The sequence below is a fragment of the Dendrobium catenatum genome, unplaced genomic scaffold (genome assembly GCF_001605985.2).
Source record: "Dendrobium catenatum unplaced genomic scaffold, ASM160598v2 fragScaff_scaffold_1659, whole genome shotgun sequence".
Lineage (NCBI taxonomy): Eukaryota > Viridiplantae > Streptophyta > Magnoliopsida > Asparagales > Orchidaceae > Dendrobium > Dendrobium catenatum.
In genome coordinates this window covers 52,571-77,456 of record NW_021320121.1, presented here as the reverse complement: position 1 = coordinate 77,456, position 24,886 = coordinate 52,571, and the positions used below count along the sequence as shown (strand labels likewise).

Genomic DNA, 24,886 nt, shown 5'->3' with positions numbered 1-24,886 from the left:
TTTAAGTTCGAAGAAAATTGTTATAAATAGTTTAGTAATATAAGTTTCATTTATTTAACTACTCAGTATTATTATTCAAATATTGGATAACAACTCTTATTATTTTGCTCGATACAATGTTTTGTTATATTGCATTTAAATATTTTAGTAAATATTTATTAAAAGAATGATTTTGAAATTTAAATCGTGTTTGAGGCCTACTGAGCCGTTGTATCTCACTATAGTTTTGCATTATATTTTTAGGATCTGTGAAAGAAAATGAGCATGTTGATTAGCAATTCAGGATCTGATTTAAGTTTATAGACATTTATCTATTTTGATTTTTGTACACTCACATCTAACTTTAGTTATATATCGTGCTTCGCTTTCTATTTATGTAGATATGTGTTATAATTTATATCTTGTATATACATTTTGTTGAAATAAAAGAGATTTTGTAGATGAGTTTATTTTCAATACTCTGGATGTTTTAGTAGCCATGTAGTTTGTTATTTATTTTACAATGTAGATTGGAAGAGAATCTGAAATATTTCAAAACCAAGATATTTAGATTTATCTGTCACAGCTCAACATGTTAAGAATCCTGTTGGGTTAGATTATTATACTATCGTTGTGACATTGAGTTCTTTGTTTGTAATAATAAAATTACGACCTTTTGAGATACACACACTCAAAGGGTCATAATGTTAGTGTTAGTTAAAGCGAGTACGGATGTTGATGTAACAGAACATCATGAACATACATCGGTGACACTTTTTTTAGCAGCAGTGGATTTTATGTGCATGGCAAGATTTATTAATTATGAATTATTATTGTCACTAGTTTTTTTTTATAGTGCATGCTAGTTGCAAAGCTAATAGCTAAAGCCTCATATTGTGCTTCATTATTCATATGTGACTCTATTTATAACTTTCTTTGAGAGGAGAGGAGCAATTGGATAAATTTTGTTAGAATTTAAACCACTCAATTGAATGGTCCATATCGATTCTTTTAATCATAGATCATTTATTCAGCATTTAATTATATCAATGGTTGTATAATTAAATGATTATAAAAAAAAATGTCTGTATAATTAAATGATTATATGCTCGTTAGTTTAATTTTATTGTGCCGCTTGATTTGACTATAAACATGCTTGAATTAGAGATAATTTTGTTTTACGATCAATGTTCTGAAGCGTACAATTATGCTTTAAGGGTTTGAGTTGGATTCATTTGAATTCTGATCAGATCACTTGTGATATCGATGAGTTCATCGCATCAAGATGCTCAATTTGATTATAAGCTTGTCAAAAAGGGAGTTCAAATTATTCTAAATTTAATTGTTTAATATCAACTATCGAGGATAATTTTGATAGAATTTAAAGATTTAAATATTATATAATTCAATTTAAAAGTTTTTATATTAATACATAAATATATACAAATTTATGATAGGTTAAAAAAATCTACCCTTTTCCAGATGCAGTAGGAGAACTTGGAATTTCTTTTCTTCACCGGGGTCGAACCGGTCAAACCGTGAACCTCTCATTCTTCCGGTTCGTTGTCCGGTCCGGTTTTGAAAACCTTGATTAATACATAAATATATACAAATTTATGATAGGTTAAAAAAATCTACCCTTTTCCAGATGCAGTAGGAGAACTTGGAATTTCTTTTCTTCAGGCCCGAGTGGATCTTCCCGCTGCTCTCACCTCGTTGCCGCGTAATCTTCCAGTAGTTAGGGTTAGGGTTTCCAAAGTTGAGAAAGTTCTACTGCTGCGCAACAAAAAGAGAAAACTTCTCAAAAAAGAAGCCTTTTTTCTTACTCCGGCGTCGGCGGCGGCGTCGTCGTCGTCAATATCGGCATGGACGGCAGCGGGAACTCGCTGGCGTCTGGGCCGGACGCGACGAAGCGCAAGGTATGCTACTTCTATGACTCTGAGGTGGGGAATTACTACTACGGACAAGGTCACCCGATGAAACCGCATCGGATCCGTATGACCCACGCGTTGCTTGCGCACTACGGTCTTTTACAGCACATGCAGGTCTACAAGCCGAATCCAGCTCGGGAACGCGACCTCTGTCGCTTTCACGCCGACGACTATGTTTCCTTCCTCCGGTCCATCACGCCGGAGACGCAGCAGGATCAAATTCGAGCTCTTAAGCGGTTCAATGTTGGCGAGGACTGTCCTGTTTTTGATGGTCTGTACAGCTTCTGTCAGACTTATGCAGGAGGTTCGGTTGGGGGTGCTGTGAAACTCAACCATGGGCATGATATTGCCGTCAATTGGGCGGGCGGTCTTCACCATGCCAAGAAATGTGAGGCGTCGGGGTTTTGCTACGTGAATGATATTGTACTAGCCATTCTTGAGCTCCTAAAAAAGCACGAGGTGTTGTTTCTTCGCTAGCTCTTTAGCTTCTTCTCTTGTAATTTCTCAACATATCATGAACTCGCATCGCAATTTACAATATTTATCCTTTCCGTGTAGTGTTATTGGCTTCTGGATATTTTTACTTATGTATGAAACTAAGGATTTTGAGATGTATTTGTATTACAACTAGGAAGATCAGGTTAAGATAGGATTTTACCAGAGGAATTGTGAGAGTGACACCTATTGAAAATAAATTGGAGAAAATAGACTATGGTGACTTTGACATGCAAAATAAGGGTAGATGATGCACCAATAAGAAGAGTAAAAAAATGTGGAAGGATTAAGTAGGTAAATAGATTCACCAAAGATAACATGGGTTGGTGTTTACCAAATAGTTTGTACAATATAAGAATTAACATCTCAAGTAAATGAATGTGGATTCATTAAGCATACCCCAAATAGTTGGGATAAGGATATTTATGATAATTGGGATGAAAATAAAATGAATTTAGGGACTTTGGTATCCTATTTTAGACATTATTTAAGCAACATTTAGATTATATCTTGAAATATAAAGTTTGCGGACTTTTAAATCCTTCTGTTTTGATAAATCTATCTGAAGCCTATTATTTGTAAAAGCTAGGGTTTATTAATCCTATCATTTACAGGATTTAAGGATTTTTCCTCTCATAATTCTTACATTTTGAAATAAACCGTCAAACAATTTAACATGATTCTATAAGATTTAACTATCTTTGTGCCAAACAATTTTCAGGTTGTAATTCTCACAAGATTTAATCAGAAGAATTTAGAAGCACATAAACCTTAATGACCACTGAAATTAGGCGTTATGAGGCTCATCTATTCTTGCCATTTAATGCAGCAGTGGATTTTATGATTTTTTGGAAATTTACTCATTTTGCAAGTCCCTTTTGATGGGCATCTACGAACGAGTTCTAATCATGTAGTAAGATGTTCCTATGCTAGATTAAAACCCAAGGTTCTGTTGATCTGTCTTGTTTATTGTGTCTAACTGCTTTTGTTCTGAATAAAATTATCCTTATATAATCCAATGAACAAGGAGCTTAATGAATCATTGACATTTGGAGATGTAATTAGCTTTGCAAGAGTCACAATAAGCTGAAGCTTGGGTTATGGCTTGGTCTTCTGTTATATTGAATGGTATTTGTTTGAACTTTGTAATTACCTTGACTGGTCTATCATGGTACTTACTTGGTTAAATCACTGGACACAACAATATAGGCCGTAATGAGTGATTATTTCTCTATGAATGAAGATGATCGATTAATTTAAGATTGAAATAACTAGAAGTTTGACACATTTGATTTGTTGAATTCTCATATTTGTATATGTGCAAAGATTATTATCATTTTCATTATTATTATTTCCAAAACCTTGGGCTACAAGTCTGTAGCAGTGGCTGTAAGCCTGGAAATGTCTTTGACTTTTGCTAAATATCTAATAGAGAAATGGACCAAAATTATTTTGGTCCTTCATAAGAGTCAAGGGACCATTTTGGTCTTTTTTCCAAATCTAATATTTTACTAAAATTGGCAATCAAAATGATATATTGGTGAGACTAAAGTATTTTAAGCCTAGGCAAAAAATTTGAAAACTTTCAAGTTTGTTGCTAAACATGTTTCTTTTAATAATGCAAAAAAAAAATAAAAAAAAAAATCATTATATTTGAGTTCAAGCAAGGAAACATCATATAGTAAGATGAGCTAAACTCAACTTACCCTGTTAATTGCTATGTTCAATAACTAATCATTCTGATGAGAGAATTAGACTTGTAGATCATACAGAAGTTTATATGAGTCTTTGCAAAAGTTAAAATATATTTTTTGAAATTATAAGCATAGTTGGTTACTTTGGCTCGTGAGCTATTATTTACTTGAGCAAGTTCTCTTTCTGATCTGTTCACGCCCAGCGGTCTAAGATTCTTGCATCTTTGACCAGTTCATGCATATTTGCAAATGATCTTTCTACATATTTGATTTGCAATTTCCTTCATCAGTCTCTATATTTGCTTGCATCATTTTATTATTGCGATTGTTGTAAGTTTGTGTGTTACTTTTGAACTTATTTAGGAATCCCATGCAACTACTTTAGTAGCGCCATTTCACTGATATTTCCTTATTTTTTCTTCCATATTGCAGCGTGTTCTGTATGTGGACATTGATATCCATCATGGAGATGGTGTTGAGGAGGCCTTCTATACAACTGACAGGGTAATGACAGTTTCATTTCATAAATTTGGGGACTATTTTCCTGGAACAGGAGATGTGCGTGACATTGGGTATGGGAAAGGGAAGTACTATTCTCTTAATGTTCCACTTGATGATGGAATTGATGATGAGAGTTATCACTCATTATTCAAACCCATCATGGGAAAAGTGATGGAAGTGTTTAGGCCTGGTGCTGTAGTTCTTCAGTGCGGCGCTGACTCCTTATCTGGAGATAGGCTCGGCTGCTTTAACCTTTCCATAAAAGGGCACGCGGAATGTGTTAGATATATGAGATCCTTTAATGTGCCCATTTTATTACTTGGTGGTGGCGGATACACAATTAGGAATGTTGCTCGCTGTTGGTGCTATGAGGTATTGTAGAAGAAAACATTCTCTTTAAAAAAACCTCTAATTTGGCAACATCTATTTTTTTTCTCATATAATTCGCGCTTTTTGGGAGGAAAATTTTCATGCTACCGTTTTGCAACATTCAGTTTTCTAATGTGATTTCCTAAGCATTCTAAGTCCAATGGAAATATTGATTCATCTGTTTAGTACATTATAATTTGCTTAAAGGTCATTCTACATATTTATTGGTTTCCATGTAATTTTGATTTTCTAATATTAGTTTTTATGTAAGCGCTTTTGAGCTAAGACATCCTTTTCTTACATTACACTAAGTGGCTCATTATCATTGCATGTTCAATGCTAGCTAGATTGCAACATTTCTTGAACAATCTATCAATTGTGTTTATTTGCTGAGGTGTTACTGTCTTAAATAGAATTATATACTATCTATTGCGATTTATGGTGATTGTAGCAGTGATCTTTTTTCTCATTTTTGTTAGCTATCAAGTTAATTTCTTCAACGTATTGGGAATCAGAGGTAGGGATGGCTTTTATTACTAAGTAGTAGGCTAATTTGTATGAGTTGAGTTTGTTTCAATCTTAATTTGATTTAAGCTAAGTTCCACAAGTAAGTGTGGTGAATATGTCGGTCTTGTCAGCTTTGTTCTTCTATGGCGTTGGGGGAGGTGGTGTAGTAGTTGGTGTGTGTAGTTTTTCGATTTCTAGATTTATGAAGCTATGATTCTTGGATTATTTCCTTTAGTCTGTTTGGGTAGTGGTTGTTATGTTGCTTGGGTATTGGTTGTTGGCCTTGTCTTTTGAAATTATGGGTGATGCTTTGGATTTATCCTTAGGTTTTGTTATGCAAGGCTTGCACCCCAATCTATTGCAGGAGTTGTGGCTTGCAGTTTCAATTGCCTATCTAGATCCTGTGAATTGAGGTTTAAGGGTGTTATGTGCTTTTTTTTTAGGCTTGTGTGTTTTGATTGTGACTTGAGGGCTTCTATTTTCATGGCATGATGGTTGTTTTGGTGTAGATGGGAATTTCAGGTCATTTCAAATTGCGGTTACCACTTATTATAAAAATAAATTTATAGAGCTTATTTGAAGCCAATCATATTTACAGGCCTGGGATGCGAATTCTATAAATAGATGTTTTGAGGCATATAATGGGGAACTATGGTTGAATACAATCTCTCTTTTTAGTATTCAATTTTGAGTGCAAGTTGCATGTGTCATTTCTTTGGGTACAATATAAGCTCATCTGATGGAGTGGTGGGTGATGGAATGATGAAATTATAGTTTATGAACCACTCTCCATGCATGTTTCTTTTGGAAATCTGATAAGCCCACTTTAATTTGTATGCATGAACCTTTGGAGAGTCATATGGTGCATGGAGGCTTGTGAGGGGAGGTAGGAACTGATTTTTGGTTCATGAAAAAGGGAGGTTGTTGGCTTGCAAAGAGTGGGATGACTATTGCATGGGATGGTGAATGTGTAAAAGGAGATCCCAAAACATGAGAGGAGATGTAAAAGTTGATGAATCAATAAAGTAAACGTATAGAACAAGAGGTAAATCAATCCTCACTAAAGGAGTGAGATTGAGTTGTCACAAACTAAACTCTAAGGATTGGATTGCTAAACTTCCTCCAACAAGAAGATAACTTATGAACATTTCATTCCTCCGCAAATTCCTACACTTCATTTTACATCATTCATATATAGACATTATATCGAAAAGAAAATAAAAATTGTATAGAAGATAGAGAGACAATAAACTAATGGGGATGGTTTGAAGGAATCAAGGGGGACGAACCACTCTCCATACAGGCCTTTTGGAAATTTAAAAGGCCACTTCAATTTCCTTTTGCATGAACCTTGGGAGAGTAATAAGAATGTTGAGAGCCTTGATCCTTGAGTTTCTTTGTTGGCCAGCCAAAAGATTTGAATCCATGCATGGGTTGTTTTTTTAGCTTAGTTTGCATTTGATGAAATTTGCATGGTTTAGAATGAAGTTGATGGTTGCATGGCCACTTTTGCATGTCGAATACATCTCAACTTGTAATTTCAGTGAAAATACATAACAAAATTGAAATAGAAATTCTAGAAATTTATTTAAATTATGCATGCATGATTTGATACATTTGTCATGACAAGATCATCCATTTAACTTTGACTTTTTCTTTGAACTGTAGAAAAGTTCCGCAAAGTTTATTATCTTGTTTGAAATTGGTCTCTTCACTTGCATTCAACTAACCCCTCCATCTTAAAATGGCTATGATTTTTTTAAGTTGCATAAAAGGTTGAAGAGGATCAACCTGCACATGTGGCTCCTGCAAGGGAGTGAATTAAAATTTTTGCAAGTACTTACTATTATTGGGGAAGTAATAGAAGCATATTGACCTTGAATTGCAATTGCAGGAGGTTTGTTTGATATTTGATAAGTTATATTTAAGGCAAGGTTACTGGCAATGGAGAGAGTGTCAAGCATTCCTTTTATTAGTTATGATGAAGGAATTCCTTCAATGGAATCAGAACACTATCAAAAAAGTTGTACTTGGAATTTCATTTTGTTAAGCAAAAAAATTCATTTGATTATTGTACTCTCTCGTCATCATGTGGCCGACCCCACATAGTAGGATAAAGGCTAGTTGTTGTTGTTGTAGTATTCTACTTCCTCATCAAATTGAATGTATCTCTCATGCTGTTAAATGATTGATGAAGGGAATACTTGAATTTCTTAATGGGTATCAGCTAACTTGCACAATGAATGAAAGCTCAGGAATAAATTTTGGTGGTGTATGCTCCTTTATCAAGCAATAAGAATAACCACTAACAAATAATTTTCTTACCAACCTTCTCAATTGCTAAAGCCAACTTCTTGATGAAATGTTGCTATACCTTGTGTCCTTGTTATTTCCCGTGTTTGCTTTGATACGTTGATACTAAATTGATGGAGTGGTAGGTGATGGAATTATCGAAGATGGATGACTATTTTTATTTGGTGTAGTCTTGATGAAAGGAAGCTAAAGGATGTGCTTTTGGCTTGGATTGGCTTAGAAAGGATGGGACTTTTATAGGTGCTTAGAACTATGTAGAAGAAAATTGCTAATAGGGTAGTTTTGTTTGGAGTTTGAGATATGTTGAGGGTTGAGGTGATTATTTGCGAGGATTAGGAGAGCGAGAGGGCTCGATTATTAGTAGTTTAGGATGTGATTAGATGGTAGGAATGGTGCGTAGAGTTTGAAGACAAGCGATATGGAGTGCGGGGCTTGTGAGGGGTGGTGGGAGCTGGTTCAGAGTTTATGGAGATGGGAGATTGAAAGCTTACAAAGAGTGGGAAGATTTTTGCATGTACTGACATGGGGCAGGATTTATCTCATTTTGATACTTTTGTTTCTTGATCTTATTTTATCGCCATAATTTGATATTGACTTGATTAGTGCTCTTGATTTTATTTAAATTTTATACATTAGAAATCCAATTTTTAAAAGTTAAATTACCATTACTCTCTCATTTTATGTTATTCTATATCATCACTGAATTTATCAAATTAATTTTATGATTGATTGGGTTTTAATTCAAGTATTGCTATTTGCATGTAAAGAAAACAAGTTGTTGAATTAATTGGTGGCTTGTGATTATGAATCATCAATTTTTTTTGCAGAAATCTATGCTATACATCATATTATTTAAATCAGAAGATTCTAACCCAGACTTTGGCTTCGTTTGGGACGGCTTTTTTACTGCTTCTTAAAGCAGCTTTCTAGTATAGAAATTTTAATTTTTTGTAATAAAAAGTCGTTTTAAAAGCAATAAAAAAACCATCCCAAACATAGCTTTTATCTTGCATCATCAAAATCATAGTACAGGCAATTAAGATTCTAGCGGAACAAACCATTTTCATTTGTTATGAAGATTATATTACAACCAAGATGTCAATGCAACCAGCCTTGACATTTGTTTTCCAACTTCATCTATAAAACTGCAATTTTTTTTTTTTGCCTTTTAGGATCTATGTTCTCTACTACTGGACGGTTTAAACATTCAGATTGAATTTATTATTTTATGTTTGATTGGAGAGCTTTGTTGTTGAAAAGATTTCTTTTTGAGATATGTTGGATTATATATTTTGTTTGGTGGTAATTGTGCATTTGAATCGATTGCCTGATTGGCTTTGTTCCCCCTTTTGAACAGACAGGAGTTGCTCTTGGTATTGAAGTTGATGACAAGATGCCTGTACATGAATATTATGAATATTTTGGTCCAGATTACACTCTTCATGTTGCACCAAGTAACATGGAGAACAAAAATTCCAGGCAAATGCTAGAAGATATACGATCAAAACTTCTAGATAATCTTTCTAGACTCCGGCATGCTCCCAGCGTCCCGTTTCAAGAACGTCCTCCAGATACAGAGTTTCCTGAGGTAATAATTCTATTCAATGCCAGAATCTTCTAGTCGCACTCTGATTTTCCTCTATTTAGTTGTAATTCTTTTAATTGTGATATTCTGTATAACTTTCAAAGGTTTTCTCATTTAAAATGGTCTAATTTACGCTAACAGCTTATAGTAAAAGAATCTAGGCACATCAAGGAACACTTTTTCATAAAATTTCCAGTTCGGGAAGTAATTCTAGACATAAATATATATATATATATATATAAGAAATATACTGTACTTTTACTTTCATATTAGGCATCATCTATGAGTTATCTCAATAACTGATAGTTTGTCTACTGCCAATTGATGATCACCCATTGGACGAGCTTTTCTAGCTATATGGATATGGGATTGCCTCGTTACTTCTTCCACCTCTCATACAATCTTTCTGGCTTAACACACATTTTCCTTTACATTATTTAATCATTTCTCCATTGCTTGAAGTTTAATAATTTTTGCTTACTCTCTTCCATCTAGTTTTTGAAAACTAGAGCGAATTTCTAAGCTCAATTTCCTTGATCAGCTCCACTACTCTGTCTAATTAAAAACAACCGCATTGGCATATCTATGACCATCTCATTGTTTTTTGATGGGAATGCGGATCGGGCTAAACATTGCTACGGGCGAAAATAAACTAAGGCTTCGTTTGGGACAGCTTTCTTACTGCTTCTTAAAGCAGCTTTTTAATATAAGAATTAAAACTTTTTAACTAAAAAGTTGCTTTAAGAAACAATAAAAAAGTCATCCCAAATGAAGCCTAAGTGGTTAGCTGATATTATCCTGATGTCACATTGTAGTGAAACTTATCCTCCCCATATCTCCTATGCGGAAACGTTTGTCTGTCATATCTTGTGTGAAATTACTTGGAAGTGTGAATAATGATTATGTAAGTGCTAACACTGTTGAGGTCTTTTTAATTGCTTTTTTGGTATTTGTCACTGAATACTAAGAGTATATTAGACCCCCTCCTGGCTAGTATAGGACATTGGAGAGCTTCAACTAAGAGTAGGAACTACTCGGTCCATCAAAGGAGATGTTACCTTTGTTTGTGTTTAATTTGAATTGCTCATGAAATTTGGTTTTATGACTCAGTGGGTTGTGTTTAATTTATTGTCTATTTACAGCCAGATGAATATCAGGACGATCCAGATGAAAGGAATGATCCAGACTCTTATATGGACATGGATGATATGAGGCATCTAGATGAATTACCTCGGTGATCTCTTCATCTTTGACAACCTAAACTCGACCTCCCATTCTTTCTCTTTCTCTCTCTTTTTTCTCTTTCATGAACCCCTCTCTAGATACTTCTGTCATCATACATTACCATTATTGTCTTCTAACGGATCACACTTTCTTGCAGAAAATTTGTTTCAAACAATATCCAGAGTGTCAAAATTAAAAGGGAAAATTTTGAAAATGAATTGAATGATCAGGTAACTCTTTTAACTTATTTCGATTCTTATATAAAAATCTTAATGTCTTTTTTTATTAATGGATAGAAATTTGTAAACTGAATAATACTTTTGGCTGTGTGAAATAAGGTCAACTTATATATAGGTTTTTGCATGCAACCTATTGAATCGGAAGTTCGGAACATGTCTTTTTCAAAAGATGTCATCACTATAAGAAGATATTTACATTTCCTGTCACTTTGATGTTGTACTCTTTGGTTCTCATTATTTCTCTTATGCTGTTTCATAGTGAAATGTAAACTTTCAAAAAGTTTCAAGGTCTTTGAGAATTCTAACAGGAAAGCTATTGTCTTTGACATATTATGAAGACTTCTTCTCAACTCTAAAATTTTAAAAGCAAGAAGGATTGTTTTTAGGTGCTATTCTAACGGACATATGAAGTTTGAGGCTTTTTTTGGGACTATTTTCTTTCTACTTCTTAAAGCAGCTTTTTAGTATAAAAATTTTAATTTTTGTACTAAAAAGTTGATTTATGAAACAGTAAGAAAGCCATCCCAAATGAAGCCTGCACCGGGCAATACTTTTTCATTGACGGCATAATGGAGTTCAAGTTCACTCTAGTGCATCTAATAAAGTTTTCAAGGTGCAAAAGATTTTTTTTCTTAGGAATTGCTTAATTGCTGCATATCTTTTCCTGAGCTGATTTTGTGGTGGAATTGATTTATATAACCCTTTTGATAATATTATATTTTGCTAGGCATATCATACCATCACCATGGCTTTCTCCCTATTTCCAGATATTTGGCTGTTTAGGCAAATCTCTGTTTTCATACTGTTTTCTTGAATGATTGCCTTTGCACCTAACTGAAACTATATGATTAACCCACCGATGCTTAGCTTGGTTGATGGGCGTGCTCAGATGGGAACCCCCCATCCCGAGTTCGATCCCCCTTGAGCGGCAGCGCCCCTTCAGTTGAGGTCCCTAAGCGCCGGCTACAGGTACAGTGGTGTGGGCAGCCGGGGTTTACAGATCGCCAAGCACGCTCGACAAAGCCGGACGTGGCAGCAGACGGTTCCTCATCACCCAAAAAAAAAAAAAAACTATATGATTATATCTTATTGTCTCATGATTTTATGGATGGGTCGTAGAATGTTAGTTTTTCACATTTGACTGTCTACCTGTTAGAACAGAATCAATTGCTTGATCTTTCTCCCATTACTTAGCCATTCTGTGGATGTCTTCAGGATGCTCTTAGAGTTGCCTCAGAACTTGTCAAAGGTGCGGAGCCTATGGCTGAGGATCTGCCATTGCTGAAGGTGTCTTATATCTATTAAATTTACTTCTGCATCACTAATCTTTAAATCCAGCAGATTAATATAGAATTCATGATCCAAAGTTTCTGTAGCACATTATATATCTATTTTTTACTGTAGCACATCATATGATACAGCTTAGATGTATGAAATGGTCCTGTTATTGTATTCCAGGCATCTGAGAAAGCTACAATGGCAGTTGATCTTGAGCCAACAAACATGAAGATGGAGCTTGAGAACCAGTTTGTTCCTGCTTTGATGTATTCAAAGCCTTAGTTTACTTCAAATGTTTATATTATTCATGCCTTGAGTGTATTTGTATATTTGACTACAAATTAGTTATATCCATTTGATTGAGAGACATTCTGAAGGAAAGAGAATATGTACTGGCTAGCATATCTGATGTAGAAATATTTAGATTTTTTTATATAATATTTTTAATTTTTAAAGCTTGTTTAACATATGATTAATATTAATTTATCTAAAATAAATGTATTTTTTTTTTATTTATGTCTTTTTGATTGACTTAAATATTTTGATACTATATATATAAATATAAAGTTTTAAATATTAAATGTGTAAATTAATAAATATACTGTAAAATAATTTGAATATTCTTTATTTGTATGACAATAATTTTAGTGGATATATATCTTCCAATCATGTAAGTTGTAAACAATTAAGGTTTTATTTGGGATAATTTTTTTATTGCTGCTTAAAGCAGGTTTTTATATAAAAATTCTAATTTTTTTTTATCAATAATCGGTTTTAAGAAAAATAGGAAAGTTGTCCCAAAGAAAGGGCAAATTATTGCATCTGGTCATTGGACGCACAATAGATTTGGACCTCCAATAAAAAGTTGCCGCTTTTGATTGCGCTTTGATTGTGTTTTAGTTGTGCTTTGAGTGGGTTTTGACTGTGCTTTACCTGGCTTTTTTAAAATTTTGGTACTAAAAAATTGCTTTAAGAATCAGTAAGAAAGTCGTCCATAAGCCTTCATTTGGGATGACTTTTTTATTACTTCTTAAAACAGAGTTTTTGTAACCATTGAGTAAAGCCCTACATGGGATACTGGTTGGGTATCTTGGGTTCGCCCACTTATGTCCACTTATGGTGACTTTCAGGAAGACTTATCCACCCATACACTTTTTGAATGTAATCCGTCTGATGACATTGAAACTTGTTGCCCGTTGATCTAAATACAAACTTTCAAGCCCCATATCAAAATTTATCATGGTCGCAACACAGTTTAGTACTGTGCACTGCTTAGTAAGATTACAGTAATATGTTGCATACGGTGATTAACAATGTAAATTGATTTATCCATTGATGTTGAATACCCACTCATATCCACCCACGAGGTCATAGGTCTATACTCATTCATGCACATTGGGTATAGGTGGCTGCATGGGTATGGGTACTGTGTTGTCGGGCTGTGGGATGCCCACCAGCGACCGGGAAAAACTGAGGTAACTCTTCTCCTTCCTTGTGTTCGGGAGATTATTGGGTTCGGACACCTGACACAACTTACATTCGGTATTCACAGTATCGAGCAGTACTGAGCTCGGTACTATGAAGTATTGAGTACCGAGCAGTACTGAGTAGTACCTAGCTCGGTACTGCTTTGCTTGGTACTGCTCAGTACTGACTACTGAGCTCAATATCAAATAATAGGTGATGTAGCCCATTTTCATTGAACAAGTCTAGTGTCCAAACCCAATAATTTCTCCCCGTGTTCGGGGCTTCTCCAGAAAACTAAACAGAGCGTGAGATGGAAAAAAATCACTAGGGTAGTTCGGCTGAGAGCTTTGGTTGCTCTCGGCTGGTTGAAACCGTAGGAGGAGAGGAGCTTAGGGAGTCCTTCTCAGCGTAGTTCGGCTTGGAGAAAGGAAGACACGGGCACGGGCTGTTGCCGAACAGAGGGAATAGCTTTGACCTTCTCACGTTTTCAGGGACTCCCTTCAGCCTGTTTGGTGCATTCTTTATTGCTCGGCCACCGAGACTTCTTCTTCTTCCTATTAAAACATCAACTTGGGCGGGGCGAGGAGGTGTTGGTGACGTCGGGACAGCGCAAACAGTCCGAGCAGCCACTATCCGTTTATTTTGTATGTTTTAGGGTTTCTGGATAAAGGTATCTCGAAAGAATCAAGTAAGCCGAAGGCTTTTTTTTTTGTTTGGACTGCAAGAAATTCAAAATTATTTGCTGAATTGCAGATGGAATATATTTAATGGCCGGCGTGAAGGGATCAAGTCAATCTGAGATGCTTCATGGCCAAGCTCCTTCTTTCTCCATTTATACGTCTATATGTATATATATATAGAATATCTCCTGCTAGTTCACATCTACAGTAAACATAGAGATCCATGGCTCTAACAATTTGGCTCAGAATTTATTCTTCATTCCTTTTAATTCTCTTCTTCCCACAAAATTTTATAATCTCATCAGTTCAAAGTTCAGGAGATGCAGTTGCTCTCTTATCTTTCAAATCTCACATCACATATGACCCTGATGGAGCACTAGCCTCTTGGGGAAATAGCTCTCTGCACTTTTGCAATTGGCTAGGTGTGACTTGCAGTAATCACAGTAGTAATGAAGCCAGAGTGTCAGCCTTAGAACTTTTAGGCTTTGATTTGGCTGGTTTCTTATCTCCATCTTTGGGAAACCTCTCCTTCCTCTACAAGCTTCACATCTCCGAAACTAGAATATCTGGATCCATTCCACATGAGCTTGGCTCTCTTTCTAATCTTCGGCTTCTTAATCTAAGCCACAATTCACTTGTAGGTGAGATTCCTCACACTCTTTCCCAGTGCTCTCTTTTGCAAATTATTAGTTTAAAGTACAATATGCTTGATGGTGAGATCCCCTCAAATCTTAGCCTCTGCACTATGCTTAGATTCATTGATTTCAATTCAAACAATCTTATTGGCATAATACCTGCAAGTTTTGGAGCTTTAAAAGGTTTAGAAGTGCTGTTGCTTCATAACAACAAGTTGGTAGCCATGAAGGAGGGAGATTGGAATTTTCTGACTGCTTTGACAAACTGCAGTAATTTAAAATTTCTTGGATTGGGAAAGAATAGCTTGACAGGCCTGTTTCCTATCTCAGTCACCAATCTTTCAGTGCATCTTAAATATTTAGATTTGGAGGAAAACCAAATCTATGGAGGTTTTCCTTTTGGAATTGAGAAGCTGGTCAATTTGCAAGAACTGTACTTGGGCATCAATCATTTCAGTGGTGCTATTCCTCCATCTATTGGAGAGTTTCTTATGTTAAAAATATTTGATTTGAGCAATAATCAATTTTCAGGATCAATTCCACCTTCATTTTGCAACCTCTCATCTCTTTCTGGCCTAAATATAGGTATCAACAACCTTCAAGGTGGCATCCCACCATGCTTTGGCAATCTCACCTCTCTCACTTCACTAAATTTGAGTCAAATTAATCTCACAGGAGAGATTCCCTCTTCTTTAGGACATCTATTAAAACTTAATGTATTTTCTCTCCGTTTTAACAACTTGTATGGAAACATACCACCATCTTTAGGAAGTCTACGATTGTTACTTATGTTAGATCTAGGATATAATAAGCTTAGTGGAGTTATCCCAGATTCTCTTTGGAACCTCACATCTCTCATAGACTTAGGCATAGAAAATAACAATTTAATTGGTGTTTTACCAATGAAAACTCTTCCTTCTCTTAAATATCTTCGCCTTTCAGATAACAATCTTCATGGGCCCATTACAGCCTCCTTGTTCAACTCCTCTAAATTAGAGTTACTTCAACTTTTTAAAAATTTTTTTGATGGACCCATACATACTAATATAGGGAATTTAAAAAACCTATCTAATGTATTATTAGGTGCAAATAACTTGCAAGCAAGAAACATCAAAGAATGGTCCTTCATTGTAGCACTAACCAATTGCACTAATTTGAACTCGCTCGATTTATTTTCGAATGAATTAGAAGGAATGTTACCTCAATCAATTGTAAATCTAACTACAACATTGGCATATTTCAGATTAGGCTGGAACAAAATATCTGGAAACATACCTATAGAGATAGAGAACCTCATTGGTCTTAACTTGTTAAATCTTGGACCAAATAATCTCTGGGGCACCATTCCCGTGGGGATTGAAAAGTTGACCTCATTACAACGATTGGATTTACGTGGCAATGGACTTTCAGGTGAAATTCCATACAACATTGGCAACCTTTCAATGCTGGATATTCTTTATTTAGATCACAATGATTTGAGTGGGCATATTCCTTCTAATCTTGGAAGTTGTAAGCAACTAATGCAATTGTACCTTCAATACAATAATTTTATGGGCCCCATACCAAAAGAAATCCTTAGCATTACTTCTCTATCTCTTGGTATTGACTTGTCAAACAACTTGTTGACTGGATTGCTCTCTATCGATGTTGGCCTCTTAGTAAATCTTGAATATCTCGCTTTGTCTAGTAACAAATTATCAGGCCAAATTCCTAGCAATCTTGCTCAATGCGTGCAACTCAAATATCTTTACATGGACAATAACTTGTTTCAAGGGAACATTCCATCATCTCTTGAAGCATTAAAAAGCCTCGAGTTATTTAATCTTTCACATAACAATTTATCTGGAAAAATACCCAAATTCCTCGAATCCCTTCAAAATTTAGACCTCTCTTACAATCATCTTGAAGGAGAAGTTCCAAAAAATGGTGTTTTTTTGAATAGCAGTGCATTTTCAGTGTATGGAAATGACAAACTTTGTGGAGGTATTGTTGAATTAAAGCTACCACCATGCCTCGAGAATAATCAAGTCTCAAGGAAGAATCACACTTTAACTATGCTAATAGCAACGGTCATACTAATAACTTGTATCATTCTATTATTTGTCCTTTCAATATGGAGGAGGAGAAAGTCAAAAAAGCTTCCTTCGATAGAGAGACTTGAGAAAGATCATAATCATGTACAAGTTTCTTATGCTGAGCTCCGAAGAGCGACTAATGGGTTCTCATCACACAATTTAATTGGAAGAGGAAGTTTTGGTTCTGTCTACATTGGAAATTTGGATCACAATTGGCAAAAAAGCATCGCCATAAAGGTTCTCAATCTCCAACAAAGAGGAGCCTCTAAAAGCTTTGAATTGGAATGCAAGGCATTGAGAAATGTTCGACATAGAAATCTTGTAAAGATATTAACTTCATGCTCGAGCATTAACCATGAAGGCAATGATTTCAAAGCCTTAGTTTTTGAGTACATGTCAAATGGCAATTTGGATAAATGGTTGCATCAACCATCAATATTTGACAATAATAGACCAAAAAAATTAACCATAATCCAAAGAATAAATATACTTATTGATGTAGCTTCTGCTGTAGACTATCTTCACAATCATGGACCTATACCAATCGTTCATTGTGATCTCAAGCCAAGTAATGTTCTCCTTGATGAAGACATGGTTGCACATGTAAGTGACTTTGGTTTAGCAAGGCTCCTTATTGATACTACAAAACAATCCTCCCAAACTTCTACTAGCTCTATTGCATTGAAAGGAACCATCGGATATGCAGCACCAGGTATCTATCTTCATGCACTTGGTAAAACAATTTTTATACCTTGTATTAATTATTTTCTCTAACATGTGATTACAACTAGAATATGGAGCGGCCAACAACATTTCTGTTGAAGGAGATGTGTATAGCTTTGGAATAATTCTACTGGAGTTGTTTACTGGAAGGAGACCAATTGAGGAAACATTCAATGAAGGTCTCACCCTTCATCTATTTGTCAAGGCTTCTCTACCTGAAAGGGCAATGGATATTGTGGATCCTTATTTGCTTTTACAGGAGGAAGATGATGAAGTTGGGGAAGGCCTTCGGCGCATGAAAGTTGTAAGCAAGTTTGAATTGGACTGCATTATCTCAGTGCTTACAGTTGGTCTTCATTGCTCAGAGGAATCTCCAACAGAAAGAATACAAATGGCACAAGCTTTTAATGAATTAAATGCGATCAGAAACATCTTCCTCAAGTCTTCAAACGACAGAACAACACATCTTTAGCATATTATTTATGAAATTTAACTATTTTGGTCTCCTTTTTTTGCATAAGGTTCTATGGTAATGTATTTCGTTGAAATAATTTGCTTAACATCTCAATTAATAAATATTTCTCGAAGATTTTGGATCAAAGAGGGATTTCTTCCAATATTACTAAAATCACCATATTCCATAGAAATGTTAAAAATTCTTATTGCACAGCTACATGCTCATAACAATAGAGGTAAAGGGCAGAAAGTTCTCATTCCATTGAAAAAAAAATTAAATTTATAGCTGTTGGTGATTAGATTGAGCAAGCTTAAAACAAATTATAGCTTGACAAGCTTTCAGCTTATGTTGAGTCAATATTGAATCAACTTTTGAGATCAGATTGTTAATAAGTTTAATGTATGTATTTATCAGATTATCTATGGCAAAAATGCAGAAAAGAAAATAAATTAAAAGAAAATAAGCACACAGCTCATTTTGGTATATTGGTTGGGAGCTTAAGCCACCAAGTAAGAGGTCTTGTGTATGCGATGTGTGTGTAAGTCTACTTTAATTGGTTTAAATGTCCCAAAAAATATTATATTTAAGCCAGCTAAAGCAAACTCAAAATCAATTTCGATTATGGAGTGGTGTTCAAAACTGGTTGAGTCGATTTCAAGTTGATCCAATTTCTAAACAATAATGCGAAGGAGTTTCAAATTGCGAATTTTTTATGTAGCCTTAATGTCATCTAGGAATTTTCTTTGATTCCATCTACATCAGGAAAAATCATCAACATAAAAGTTCTTGATATTTCATCAAAATTGCCTTGATCCAGTATGAATCTCATTGCATATTAATTTCAGGATGATCAAAATTCTAATTTTTGCTTTTTATAGCAAAATTAAATATTTTAAAGAGATGAACCCATTGATACCAAAAGTGAATTGATCCAAGTTCAAAAGAGGTTAGATTAAGCATTTGGAAGTATAGTTAAAAACTTCATGTTATTAATTATATGTCCAACAAATCTTCAAATTTTACATGCTTATAGTCAAATCTAATGTCTTGATGAGATGACAATGAGTTAAGATCAGTTAATTTTGACATTATTAATGCACTTAAAAGTTGAAGGAATGATCTATGATCAAGATTAGCTAAGGATTTGGTTATATTTAAAGGGTATGCCAATATCAAAAAATTATAATAGGCATCCAAACTTTACATCAAGGGGAGATGACCTTAGCTTATTAGAGTTCCACTTGAGCATCACTGTTGAACCATTATTATCATGCAACCGCCTAATTGCTACTATCGAACTATCACCCATGTTTTCTTAATTTTTAGATAGAGTCGACTCGATCTCATTAAATAAATCAAATTTCAACTTAAGTTTAGCCCGACAATCTGATTAATTCAAATTTGACTCAATTTTGGTTCGATTCAACTGCAACTTTAATTGGTTACATTTGAATTAATATATTTACTTTAATTGATTTACTTTTATTTGATTTAATATTAATTTCATCAATTTGAGAGAAATAAAATGAGAAAAATTTTAAGACTAAGCATAATTATAAATTGTATTAAGAGCTTAAACATGTTTAAAAAAATTAAAAATACGCAAGGTAGCCCGTTTAACAGGCGACTTACTTGTCTAGTCAGCATTAAAAAAAAAAATTACTGTAGTATGTCTTGCTACATCAAAATATTATTTTTATATTAAATTAATTCTGAAATTTTTTAATTTTTAATTTCTCACTAATACAAATAAATAAAAAATATATTATATTAACATAAGTTTAAGCTAGTTCATTCCACCGCTCATCTCAACACATTTAATATGTTCTTCCGTGCTTGAGCCAATAGTCTTTTCTCCTTATTTTTCTCTTCAAACAAATATTTGTTTTTTATTTAATAAATTTTTTTGGAGAATTATCCGCATTAGAAATATATAAATTTGAAGTAAATAAATTTTATTTTAAAATATTAAAATATTTTAACTTTATTCATCAATTAAAGTAATTAACTTTATGAATACTAGTAAATTTATTTGATTTAAATCTTTAAAAATATCAATAAAATTCAACATTACAAAATTTGTATATTAAATATTTTTTGGAATTGCTAAGATGAGCGGTGGATAAAATGCGCAAACTTATTGATACGTCATGCTCAATATCGGCCGTCCATTCGACCACTCACTATTCGCCCCTGATCTCATGCCTATTTACGGGCCATGCCATTCCAGAAAATCTATAAATAGAGCCCTCATTCTTCACAAGAGGAGATCTAAGCAAGAAGAGAAGAGGAGAAGAGAAGGAAGAGAAGGAAGAAGCTCCTCATCGACCACCACCGGAACCTCGCCGGACCACCGCCAGAGCCTCGCCGGACCACCGCTGAACCACCGCCGGAGCGTCGCCGAATCACCGTCGGAGCCTCGCCGAACCACCACTAGAGTTTCGCCGCACCACCATCTCAAGGCCCGACATTCAGGCCCGATGTTCAGGCCCGACGTTCTACTAAAGGCCCGATATTCAGGTCCAACGTTCTACTGAAGGCCCGACATTTTGCTGAAGGCCCAACGTTCTGCTCAAGGCCCGATGTTCAGGCCTGACGTCTTCATCTGAGGCCCTTACCTTCTTTAGAGGCCCTCACTTTTACCAGTGGTCTTCACCTTTTCTAGAGTCCCTCACCTTCGCCAAAGGCCCTCTCCTCCGCCGGACTACCACCTGACGCCGTTGCTTTGTCGGAACACCACATGAGGTCTAAACTTCTGCTGGGCCACTACCTGACGCCCAGAGTTCTACCAAAGTACCGCCCTACTACAACGGTCTTCCTGACCCCAATCTCCTACCGACTACAGTCCTTCAGGCCTTCGTCGCCTACTACGGTCCATCCGACCTCCATCACCAGACAACAGTCTTTCTGACCCCAGTCTCCTACCGACTACAGTCCTTCAGGCCTTCTTCGCCTACTACGGTCCATCCGACCTTCATCACCAGACACCGGTCTTCCAGACCCCAGTCTCCTGCCGACTACAGTCCTTCAGGCCTTCGTTGCCTACTACGGTCCTTCCGACCTCCATCACTAGACAACGGTCTTTTAGACCCCAGTCTCCTACCGACTACGGTCCTTCAGGCCTTCGCCTCCTACTATGATCCTTCCGACCTCCATCAAAAAACAACAGAGTTTTTGATCCCGGTCTCCTGCCGACTACGGTCCTTCCGACCAGACAAACATGTATATGTAACTCCTACCATGTAATGCAATCTATATGATATACATTTGCTACATCAATCCAAGGCCTTCTCCCAAGGAAGGGCCTCATTTGTAATCGACCACAAATACTAGTGGATTCATTCAAACTGAGCCAAGCCTCGTGGTTTTTCCACCTTTTCAGGGGTTTTCTGTGTGTGTGCTGGATCTTCGTACAATGCTAAGACGTTAAACCATATATTTCTCTACCGCCGCGAATATTCTAGGACGCAACAGTTTGGCGCCTTCTGTGGGAAAGTGATTCCCGACTAGGGGGCGATTATTGCTCCAATCTCAAAAGATCGTCCTTATCAACTTCTTGACATCATTAATTATTTCATCAATTTCATAAGAATCAGATGTGGACTGGGGGGCAACCTTAACTCCGACTATGGTCAAGAAGTTCCCTCCAATATTTCAAATATTAAGAAGATATTTCAAGAAAATCTCAGCAATTGCAAGGATACTTCCTATCAATGGAAAGCTTTATATAGTCCCCTACAGGACTCATACTCCTTGGGCAAGGTCTTGATCTCGACCTCAAAAAGGTAGTAATGGTCTAAAGATAGACCCTTCATTATCTTTGATTCGGGATACATGCTGCATTCGCCCCCTCCAATCAAGGCAAAATCGATCCCAGCATTCGCCCCCTCCCAATCAAGGCAAAATCGATCCCAGGGGGATCCGATTTGTCCTCTTCCACACAGATTAACGTCGTCGAGCAAAGGCTCTGACATAAAACCTCGGAAAGCTCTTACATCCTTGGTAGATTCTCTCGGCCTCTTCCACACAGGTTAACGTCATCGAGCAAAGGCTCTGACATACAACCTCGGATAGGTCTTACATCCTTGGTGGATTCTCCCGACCTCTTCCACACAAGTTAACGTCGTCGAGCAAAGGCTCCAACATACAACCTCGGATATGACTTACATCCTTGGTGGATTCTCCTGACGTCTTCCACACAGGTTAACGTCGTCGAGCAAAGGCTCTGACATACAACCTCGGATAGGTCTTACATCCTTGGTGGATTCTCCCAACCTCTTCCATATAGGTTAACATCGTCGAGCTAAGGCTCCAACATACAACCTCGGATAGGTCTTACATTCTTGGTGGTTTCTCTCGGCCTCTTCCAAACAGGTTAACGTCATCGAGCAAAGGCTCTGACATACAACCTCGGAAAGGTCTTACATCCTTGGTAGATTCTCTCGACCTCTTCCACACAGGTTAACGTCATCGATCAAAGGCTCCGACATACAACCTCGGATAGGTCTTACATCATTGGTGGATTCTCTCGACCTCTTCCACACAGGTTAACGTCGTCGAGCGTAGGCTCCGACATACAACCTCAGATAGGTCTTACATCATTTATGGATTCTCTCGATCTCTTCCACACAGGTTAATGTCATCGGGCAAAGGCTCTGACATACAACCTTGGATATATCTTACATCATTGGTAGATCCAATATCAGTTAACATCATCGAGCAAAGGCTCTGACAAACAACCTTGGATAAATTATACATCCTTGGTTAATGTCACCAGAATGCCGTCAAATGATTTCCATCAGACTTCTGTACAAAGTTAAATTTCTACTTGATGTTGAATTTCCTCATGTCGCTAAACTTTTGCCATGCAGGACTTTCAACGGACTAATACCCGACGTAGGACTTCTCCCTGTCATCGGACTTCTGCTCGTCAGGAGACTTCTACTCATCGTCGTACTTCTGCCCGTCAACGAACTTTCATCGGTATTCTGCCTGAGGTCGTATTTCTACCTGTCGTCGGACTTCTGCCCGTCGATGGACTTACTTCGATCTTCTACCCGACGTCGAACTTCAACATGCCGTCGGACTACTACCTATCGATGGATTACTGGCCGTTGAGGAATTTCGTCGGTATTCTACCCGACATAGGACTTCTCCATGTCGTCGGACTTTTGCTCGTCAGCGAACTTCTACTCGTCGTCAGACTTCTGCCCGTCGATGAACTTTTATCGGTCTTCTTCCTGATGCCGTACTTCTATCCGACATCGGACTTCTCCCTGTCGTCGGACTTCTGCTCGTCAGCGGACTTCTACTAGTCGTCGGACTTCTGCTCGTCAGCAGACTTCTACTCGTAGTCGGACTTCTGCTCGTCGACAAACTTTCGTCGGTCTTCTACCCCTCACCGGAATTCTTCCTGCCGTAGGACTACTACCCGTCGTCGGACTTCTGTCCGTCAACGAACTTTTATCGGTCTTCTACCCGATGCCATACTTCTACCTGACATCGAACTTCTCCATGTCTTCGGACTTCTGCTCGTCAGCGGACTTCTACTCATCGTTGGACTTTTACCCGTTGACAAGTTTTTATCGGTCTTCTACCCGATGTCATACTTCTACCCGATATCGGACTTCTCCATGTCATCGGACTTCTGCTCGTAAGCAGACTTTTACTCGTCGTCAGACTTCTGCCCGCCGACAAACTTTCATCGGCCTTCTACCCGATGTCGTACTTTTTCCCGACGTTAGAATTCTACTCGACGTTAAATTTTTACCTTTCGTTAGATTCCTGTCCGTTGTCAGACCCAACCCCGACGCCGGATGTATGCCCATCATTTCAACCTCCCTCCTTACAACGGTCTACCCGACCTCCATCGCTAACCTTCAAACATCGGAACTCCACATGATCTCTCGAAGTAGAAAGGGAGAAGGGGGTCTCCGAACTTCCTTGCAGAGAGAGGGGCCTTGTAAGACCAAGAGAAAGCCTCAATTGTAAGGACAGAGGGAGAAGAGAGAGAAAGAAGAATCTCCAGACTTCCTTGCAGAGAGAGGGGCCTTGGAAGACCAAGGGAAAGCCTCAATTGTAAGGACAGAGGGAGAAGAGAGAGAAGGGAAAATCTCCGGACTTCCTTGCAGAGAGAGGGGCCTTGGAAGACCAAGGAAACACCTCAATTGTAAGGACAGAGGGAGAAGAAGAGAAGAAGAGAGAAGATGAGCAATTTTTCTAAAGGCTCAAGGGGCCTATTTATACTTTTTTTGGAGAGAAGGTGAGAAGTTTCTAGAATTTCTAAATTTTCTAAAAAAATTTCGGAATTTTCTGAAATTTTTTCGGATTTTTTGGAATTTTATGGGCCCCACGAATTAAAAAAAAAAAAAACAATTACCGGCCAGCAACCGCACTCCCCAAGGGGCGCACCTGTTCCCGCGGCGCGCTCGCCGGCACCGGTGCCGGCCGGCCGGCCAGTTCGGCCGCCTATGCGTGTCCGGGCCCGATTTTTGGCCCGGAAGATCCGATTCGGACATTTTTGGGGTCTCCGGACACGTTTTTCGACGTTCCGGACTCAATTTTGACACTTTCGAAACTCAACGGGGCCTCTACGATCAAGTTTGAGCAAACATTTAATTTTTGGGATGAAATTTTTTGCGTTTCGACTAAAACAAATTGTCGACGCATATATTTTCGGATTCCTGGAGCTTCGACATCCGAAAATAGGGGGGCAACTGATACGTCATGCAAAA

At 37.0% G+C, this 24,886-nt stretch overlaps 2 protein-coding genes across 2 annotated transcripts in view; both read left to right on the top strand.

The window, feature by feature from the left end:
* The first annotated feature begins 1,607 nt into the window (after positions 1 to 1,607).
* LOC110097632 (histone deacetylase 1) lies at positions 1,608 to 12,548 on the top strand. The gene is made up of 7 exons (XM_020824134.2): positions 1,608 to 2,369; positions 4,532 to 4,972; positions 9,147 to 9,377; positions 10,517 to 10,608; positions 10,756 to 10,828; positions 12,053 to 12,124; positions 12,296 to 12,548. The coding sequence occupies exons 1-7, from the start codon at positions 1,845 to 1,847 to the stop codon at positions 12,395 to 12,397; spliced, it is 1,536 nt and encodes a 511-aa protein (XP_020679793.1). The 5' UTR covers positions 1,608 to 1,844; the 3' UTR covers positions 12,398 to 12,548.
* A 1,293-nt stretch (positions 12,549 to 13,841) lies between these two features.
* The window catches only part of LOC110097621, a 17,134-nt gene continuing 6,089 nt past the window's right edge, over positions 13,842 to 24,886 (top strand). Inside the window, exons 1-5 of the mRNA XM_020824114.2 lie at positions 13,842 to 14,252; positions 14,336 to 17,684; positions 17,764 to 18,166; positions 18,366 to 18,401; positions 23,024 to 23,149. Coding sequence (XP_020679773.2) covers positions 14,486 to 17,684; positions 17,764 to 18,166; positions 18,366 to 18,401; positions 23,024 to 23,149 — 3,764 coding nt within the window. The 5' untranslated portion in view covers positions 13,842 to 14,252; positions 14,336 to 14,485. The remainder of the gene's footprint in view (positions 14,253 to 14,335; positions 17,685 to 17,763; positions 18,167 to 18,365; positions 18,402 to 23,023; positions 23,150 to 24,886) is intronic.